An 8,720-nucleotide genomic window follows, 5' to 3' on the forward strand; every position below is an offset into this window, starting at 1 on the left:
CCCCTCCCCGGTGTCTGTGTCCATTGGTTAGGTTTATATGCATGCATACAAGTCCTTTGGTTGATCTCTCATCCTTATCCCCACCCAAAATTTTACTTAATTTTAAAAAGTTTTGATTTTTCCACATTATCTGAAATCGGCATTTATTCCTTTATTTTATGACATTAAATTTTTGTAAAAGAAGATGTATGCTGAGAGAATCTAGTAAAGCATCTGGTAAAACAAATAATCAATCCATGAATATCTGTTTTGGTATCTCATTTTCCAGAGTTGCTTAAAGGAACACTCTATGTGATTTTGCCCAATGTGGAATCTTTAGTGCTAAACACAGAGGACATACAGTGGGCACTCAATTTAATTTTAAAATAAGTAAATGAAGTTTTAAAATGGAAAAACATTTCATTGTATTCACTTCTTATGAATATGACTTTCAAATTTTATTTACTTGCAAAAATTGAGCCCTTTATCACTCTACAGAACAGTGAGCACATGATTAGACAACCACTGTAAAACCTCATTATTGAACTGGCTAAGGGTCCTTCTCTGCTAGGTAGGAGTGTGCATCTGATTTGGAAGTTAATAGTAAGAATGTCATTACTTTGGAGTTTATCCTCAACTCTTGAGCTTCTGTATTAGAGGAGAACAACAATGCAGGTAATCCCGAAATCATTTCTGTTTGGTTTGGAAAAGGGGTATGATTTTCCCCTAGAGGTTAGCCATCATAGTTTTGCTTTCCATGGACAGGATTTACCTTTCCTGAGTGCACAGACTGACTGATGGGAAGGTAACCAGAAATGGTGTGGGGGACAAAAGAAAGCCAGGCTGGGATTAAAGTTTTACTACCCTTCATCCTCAGGTACTGAATTTAAGGTTCACTGGCACCATACTAGAATACTATAACCATTTCTCTGTATAATACTTTCTAGTCTTTCAAGTGGAGTGGGTGGAGGGCACTTTTTCTTAAGAGACAAAGATTTTCTCTCTCTTTAAAAATCTCCTTAGGGGAATAAAGTTCAATGGTGTTGGTGAGATTATGGCCAACTTGCCTTCCATTAGGATTTCTGTGTGTTTTTTTTTCTTAAAATTATTTTTTTTCCTTTGGGGTGCAGAGAAGAATAAGGTCTATTGATTTTAGTGAAGTTTAGTGAAGTTGATGGTATCTCGTTATGATGGGAGAATTTTTTCTGTAAAAAAATTGCTGGATGAAAAGATTGCTTGTTTCTGGTGAGATTGAGGAAACACCTTATTAGGTTTGGATAATTTCCATTTTTAAAAACTAAGTTTTGTGGAGAAGCTATTAAGGGCCATTGGATTTTAATAACGTTAGGGAACCCTCCTTAGGAGGATTTTTTCTTTTTAAAAAATTAATAATTTGTTTGGAATAAATAAGATTGGGAGGATCTTCCCTTGGAGAAGCTTTAGAAGGGGATGTTGTGATTTTTTCTTTTTTGGGGGGGCAGGGGTGGAGTGGGTTGATCATCAGGAATAATATACATTATCTTCCGTAAAACATTGCTGCATCTTCCTTGAGAATTTCTCCCTTTTAGTCTTTTACAAATTATCCCCTATTTTACTTTTTTCTTTCTCCCTTTCCCCCCCTCTCTCCTTCTCTTCCTCTTTCTTTTTTAAAATATTTTTTTATTATTGATTTTTTTAGAAAGAGAGGAAGGAAGAAGGAGAGAGGGATAGAAGCATCAATGATAGATAATCTTTGATCAGCTGCCTCCTGTACACCTCCTACTGGGAATCGAGCCCACAACTTGAGCATGTGCCCTGACCAGGAATCCAACTGGGGATCTCTTGGTTCATGGGTGGACACTCAACCACTGAGCTACATCAGCTGGACTCCCTGTTTCTTTGTGTTTGGAGAAAAATGTTCAGGGACTGTGGTGGAATCTTATTCTCTAAACAGGAGGTTTCTCTTTTAAAACAGCCTATTCATTTTTTTTTCCTCTGCTCACTCCCAAATACAAATGTGTTCACTTGTTTTGAGAGAAAAGGGGCTAGGGACATCTTTCCTTAAGAAGACTTTCTTGGTTTTGTTTCCCTACCTTTTCTATTTATCCTTCCAATTTAAAAATTTCCTGTATTAAGAATAAAGCTTTTGGGTTTGGATGAATTTGGGTTAGCTGCCATTAGAAGGATTTCCTTTTATTATTTATTATTTTTAAAAATTGCATTTGTTTTTGTTGCATTTTGACAAAAAAAAAGTCCTTGGGACTTTGTGAGGCTGGAGCATTTCTCCTCTTTAAGAGGATTTTGTTTTTATTTCATTGGTAATATCCCCTCCACTTACATACATGCCTTTTTATTATTAATTCCCTTTCACATATTAAGAAAAGTATATCTTAATAATAAGGTTAATGTGCTTTGGTGAGGATGGGGCATCTTCCCTTGAGGGGTGATTTATTTCTATTTTCACCCCTTTCTGTCAATTAAAAATTCAGGAGATTTAAGATCAGGCAGCCTGTCCTTTCATATTTCTTTTTTGTAGTTGTTGTTAAATTAAAACATTTGTGTGTATCTAGGGTGGAGAGTTTAGTAAATTTCATTGACTGATAATTTTGAAAGAATTTTCCTGGTGGAGGGGGGCATAGGGGAGTGGGAAATGGGGGACATCTGTAATATTGTCAACAATAAAAAATATTTCCTGTTTTGTTTGTTTGTTCTTCTCAAAAGAAAAAAAAATAAGAGATGTGTGAGTGAGTGAAGGTTATTTCCTTTGTTGAGACCGGAGGCCCTAATCTTAAGAAGATTTCTCTTCCTTTTAGTTCCTTTAAAAAATTTTCCCTCTTATTTATTCATTTGTTCATTTATTTGTGGGAAGGTAGTAGGTTTATTATCTTGAAGGTGGAGAAATTATCTTTCTTTTACCTATTTTTAAAATTGAGATGTAACTCACACACCATAAAATTCACTATTTAAAGGTGTACACATCATTGGTTTTTAGTATATTCACAAGGTTGTGCAACCATCACAACTATCTAATCTCAGGACATTTTAATCACCCCCAAATGAAGCCTTGTATCCTTTAGCTATCACCCACACTTCCTCCCTCCTTCCCCCTCCACAACCCCCTGCCCCAGCCCCTGGCAACCACTAATCTACTTTCTGTCTCTAAGGATTTGCCTATCCTGGAAATTTCATATAATTGAAAGAAATAACATTAGGGAGCTTTTGGTGAGATTGGTTTCCCCCCTCCCCCCGGAAGATTTATATTTGCCTTCATAATTTTTGTGAGGGATTGGACATGGGCTGTGAGGCACAAATAAAGTTTGTAAGTTTCATTATTTTTTAAAGGTTAGAAATACTATTTACCTTGAGATGATTTCTCTTCCTTTTAATTTTTAATTTTTCTCTGAAGGATATAACTTTCATGGGCTTTGATGATGACCCGCTCCCTTTAGAAATTCTTTCTTTCCTTCTTTTTTCTTAAAGTAATTCAGGAGAGGAATAAGTTCTATTATCTGGGGTCACTGTTCCTTTCTCTCATTTTTTTAATTCATAAATTTGTTTTTCTATTTTGAGGATAAGGTTTATTTGTTTTGCTGAGGGTGGGGGCATCTCTCTTTAGGAATGGATACTTTCTTTTTTTAATACTTAATTTATTTTTTCCACTGAGGAAATTACAGTCAGCAGGCTTTGGAAAGGTTAGACACCCTATCCCCAACAGAATTTCTATTTATTTTCTTTCCAAAAGAAAGGTCTTTTGGGGAAGTAATATGTTCAGGGTCTTGTGCAGCGTCTCCTTCCTTCTCAGGCTCCTGTTCTATGATGGTCCTCTCTGGGAGCATCAGACAGGGATCAGCAGTCACTGCTTTGGAAAAAAGCAATCCTGATAGAATGTCAGCTTAAAGATTGTCTTTAGACAACTGAAGATTTTTATGTATCACAGAAAGCTATATATTAAATATTTTTAAAAATTAAATATTTTTATGACAAATTGTTATATCTTACTTAGGTGTCAAATTTTATTTTTGCCCTCTTCCACCCTGCTGCTTTCTTCAGGGGAATACAAGAGTTAATAATGCAGAAGAAAGCAAGCTGTAAATTGCCATACTAGCAGAAGGAATTACATAATCCTTATTATAATGCCCCTGAATAGTTTCCTGGGCTCTATGGATTTTCCCCTTTCCTTGGAAGCAGTTGGGGCAATGGCTCAGCTTTTCTTTTTGGGCTACAGATCTTCAGAAGCCCTAGTCATAAGCATTAAGAATTGTTCTTCCAGTAAAGAAAGACCACTGACCAAATATCTCATTATCTTTTCTAGAACATCCTGCTGCAAATGTTCAGGAGCTCCAGAATATACCAAGTAAGTCAGATGATATGATCAAAACCTAGTGAGGAAGGGGGAACGAAACTAAGAGGAATGAAGGCAATTTTATCTTGATCTTCAACAGGTTGAACATTCAAATCTACAATCACTGCAGGTATTCTATTCATTTAGGATAAAAATTTATTACCCCTGAAACAAACATCATCTTTGGTCTGCTGCTGCCGGGACTGCAGAGGATAAGGACAATTTCCAAAACATTTTCTGAAATTGTTAGTACTTTTTTTCTTAATTATGGTTCTAACATCCATTCTGAAAATGGAAAGATTGACTGCATTCCCTTGAGGTGTATAAATTCCAGGATATTTAAGAAAGCATTTACTTCTTACTCTGAAATCATTGAGAATGTATTTTTATTCATTTACAGCAGCCATCTCTGCATCATTGCTGGAAATGGATTTGATAGGTTTCAAGCTTCAGCAAGTGTTTATTAAGCAAAAATAGGGAGGGTTGAATTGTACTAGGTGGTGGGAGGGAGACACAGTATCTACCTTCGGGAAGCCCAGAAATAGGCAAGATAATGTATTCAGGTAAAAATTACCAGATATCTTATAAACAAATGCTTGCTACTTTGAAAGAAAATGTGTGCAAAAAATACCAGGAACTAGTTCTGTTATGGTTTGGGGTATAATGGTAATTGCTGTGTAGTCATTAGGAGTGGTACACAGATGCCCTCTCTACCCCAGAAATACATGCCACAAAAATGTATTCTCAGATTTTCATCAATCACCTGCATGATGTGATTATAATTTCCTAGCTGATCAAAATCCAATGAATTAAAATATAAACTGTCTTCAACCATAGTTGGAGAAAAACAAACATGGTCCATATCTTGTAAGTTCCACTCCCCCCTAGAGAGTTATAGCATTGTTAAAGAACCAATTCACACATCCTTACTTACACTTACTGCCACCAGGTGGGAGACGAAGGTTCATTTCCTGGAAATCAAAATATTTTAGAAAGGAAGGAAATAGACAGGTTTAGTTCCCCGACTGTTATCCTGGTAGCTATTCTGAAAGAAAGAAAACATGAACCCCCTTTTATCAGTTTCTACCCTGACTCTTGGCATAGATTTGCAATTAGTATGTTCTCAAAACCCAAAAGCAGACTACACTCTAGTCTAGAAGATGCCGTGTATTTGTTTTTTACTGCAATACCAGTCAGCAAAATTATCTGGGATATCCTGCAGTCACATTCAAACACTTGGTTTTGTTCATTTCATTCTTTGACTTATCAGGATAGTTGGATGCTACTGATACTGACTATGCTTGCCATGTAGGATTTTATTGTAAGATGAGAGCTGTATTTTGTTTTGATCTCTGAATGTGTGTGTATGTGTGTGTGTGTGTGTGTGTACACGTGCACACACACACACACACACACACGCACACACACACACGTGTGGCTTGTGTGTTTATTTTCCCCCAAGTTTGCCTTGAAGAGGCAGTGTCTGAGAACAATGCCACCCCAGGTAAGATGGCAACCTGTTTACCTTGAATGTTAAGATGCAAGTCAGCTGTTTTCAGGGTGTTATTTGCCTGAGGAGGATACAGCAGACAATGGTCCTATCACTGAAGAGATGTTCCCAACTATAGCAAGCAATTGCATAGGAACACCTAGAGTGCTGGAGAAGGGTTCAGGCAGACACAATCTGTATCTTTCAAAATCCTTTAGAGCCACTGATGAGTTCATCTACATAACCCCCTTAGTGGATAGTCGACATTCTTTTTTTAAAATGTATTTTTATTGATTTCAGAGAAGAAGGGAGAGATAGAAACATCAATGATGAGAGGGCATTATTGAGTGGCTGCTTCTTGCATGCCCCCTGCTGGGGACTGAGCCCACAATCCGGGCATGTGCCCTCGACTGGAATCGAACCCCGGGGCCCTTGAGTTCGCAGGCTGATGCTCTATACACTGAGCCAAACCAGCTAGGGCAAGATTCTTAACCTTATTTTGCAAGATAAGTGACTGAATGAATGACCAGCTCTACCAAGGGCAAAGTCAAACTCTTGGAGCTCAGGGTCCTCTGCCAGGGCACCAAGTGCCTCTGAGCCAGTCACCTTAATGAGTACTATGTAGAGGAAGCTAACCTGATTACCTTTACCTTGATTCTCCTTATCTGTCTGGCAACAGACATTTTCTAGTCAAGCTGGTGAGAGATGCTTTCCCACTGCCACAGGGCTCACCCCGGAGTTCTGGCCTCCAGTCTGTCTTCTGGAGGCCAATGAAACCACACATTCGCTGGTCAGCCTGGTAATTAAGACCCCAGGTGTCAGTTTCTCAGCCACATTCCCAAAATGTCACTTAAGAAGGCCACAGGCCAGGTGGACGCTACTGGTTTCAAAAAGACAAGAGAAAGCACCAGGTTAGAGTGCCCTCCCAGGTCTAACTGCCCCGCCCTTTCCCTTCTGGAGATCACTGCAAGGAAGGGGAGAGACCCACCTCCTGGTGAGAGCAGGGTTGTTAGATTTTTAAAATTGTCTTAGTCTCCTGCAATCCTGTTTTATTTATTTTTAAACATCTGTATTTTTCCCCATTGAAACTTTTCCCTTTAGGTTTTCTCTTTTTTAAGTCATTTAATATTGCAATTATTTTGCAAAGTCAATCCTCCCCGCTCACAACTCAGAAAGCAACCAAGGCTGCTTTCATTTCTATTTTGCGCAATGCCAACCTGTGCCCCCTCCCCCTGCATTCTACAAGTGTGCTGTCCACAGCAGAAGAATTCCAGAGCCTGTCTCTCCGCCCTGCTACGCAGCAGGAAGAATGGGCATTGTTGGTGTGGTATGTTATTTGTTTGTTTCTGTGTTTTGTTTTTTCCTGCAGGGGAAGCTAAATGAAGGTGTATGTATGCATTACCATGATTTTCACAGTCTGGTGGAACGAAGTTTAGGGGAAGAGTAGGGGAAGCACAGAGAAAGCAAGAAAGACAGACAGACTCCGGCTGAAGAGCAGACACTCATTTTTGGGGTCCAAGGCAAACATTGATAACCTTCATCCCCCCTCCCCCGTCTCCCCCTGGGCCGGTGACGAGGATTCTCCACTTTAATTTTCCAGGCTAAGTGAAGCGTTTATGAAGGCATCTCTAAAGAGTGGAAGAGATGAGGATTTCCACTTACACGCTCTCAAATAGCAACTTTTATTTTCACGCCGCTAAACCGGGGCTCCTGTACCATTTGAAGTGGTCTTGGTGCGGGATGCCAGTCATCTCGCTTGTGAAGGGACCCATCTCTATATCAGTGTGTTTGCACCTACCTGCTGGGAAATCCTTCAGACAGATGAACAGTGGCTTCGACATACGCATGCTCTCCCCCTCCTCCCAGGCGAACCCTTCCCTTCCCCTGCAGTGTGCGTGGGCACCGCCCATCCCCTCATCCCTACCCAGAGTACCAGCGCCCAGCAGCTGACACAGGCACAGGGCACCTCCCTGGAGAGCCACCAGTTATGCCCCAGCTGAGGACCCCCTCCCCAGTGATGGGGGGGGGTGCCAAGCAGACGGCTGTGGCTCCGCAGCTTGGGCCTCTGCGGCAGTGACCACCACTAAGAGATGTGTCCCGCTGTCCCCACTCAATCCCATCCTTGTGTATCCCGGGCCAGCTCCAAACACCTCTTTAGGTCTCTTGCGCTCCCTGGGAGCATCTTCCTTCTCTTTTTCAAGATCTAGGTGCTCGCCACACTGTCACTTCTCCCCTTGGGAAAAACTGTCCTGATCACCACCCCATGCTGCCACCCGTTTCTAGCCCCAAACAGCTCACTTTCGCTGCCACATGTTGCTTCCCGCCTCCCAACCCCTTCCCACTCCGCCATCCCCGCATCTTTCTGAGCATCTTTTCTGGTCCTTGGCAGCCAAATGGGATGCTAAGTGTACCCAGAGTCCCGAGAGCCCAAAAGCCATTGGCCTCGCCTGCCTCAGGGGGTCTTTTTCTTACCTTTATACTAGACAAGGGCACTGGCGTTCGGGGCGATGCCGAGGTCTTTAGACCCGTCTTTGGAGTGATCACCGGACACTGCAGTAGATGAGGTGCTGGACTCGGCTCCGAACAGGACTCTGGAGCCGGCTCAGGGCAGGACTCTGTGGCTGGTTCTGGGACTGGTTCTGAGGCCGGCTCTGGAGCCGGTTCTGTGGCTGGTTCTGGGGCGGGCTTTGGGGCCGGTTCTGGGGCTGGTTCTGAGATTGGCTGTGTGTCTAGTTCTATAGCTGGTTCTGGAGTCGGCTCGGGCGCCGGTTCTGTATCTGGTTCTGGCACCGGTTCTGGGTCTGGTTCTGTGGCTGGTTCTGGGGTCGTCTCCGGACACGGTTCTGGAGCAAGCTCTGGACAGAACTGTGGTGCCGGCTCTGGCGAAGGCTCGTGGAGCGGTGGAAGAGCCGGCCGCAGCAGCGGTGGCGG

General features: G+C 41.6%; 1 protein-coding gene across 1 annotated transcript in view; it reads right to left on the bottom strand.

Moving 5' to 3' along the window:
• The window catches only part of DGKK (diacylglycerol kinase, kappa), a gene marked incomplete at its 5' end in the record, with an annotated part of 129,308 nt that extends 120,591 nt beyond the window's left edge, over positions 1 to 8,717 (bottom strand). Inside the window, one exon of the mRNA XM_014538272.1 lies at positions 8,270 to 8,717. Within this exon, the coding sequence (XP_014393758.1) occupies positions 8,270 to 8,717 (448 nt within the window). The remainder of the gene's footprint in view (positions 1 to 8,269) is intronic.
• Between the last annotated feature and the right edge of the window lie 3 nt (positions 8,718 to 8,720).

This window comes from Myotis brandtii, unplaced genomic scaffold (assembly GCF_000412655.1).
Source record: "Myotis brandtii unplaced genomic scaffold, ASM41265v1 scaffold1875, whole genome shotgun sequence".
NCBI classification, from domain to species: domain Eukaryota; kingdom Metazoa; phylum Chordata; class Mammalia; order Chiroptera; family Vespertilionidae; genus Myotis; species Myotis brandtii.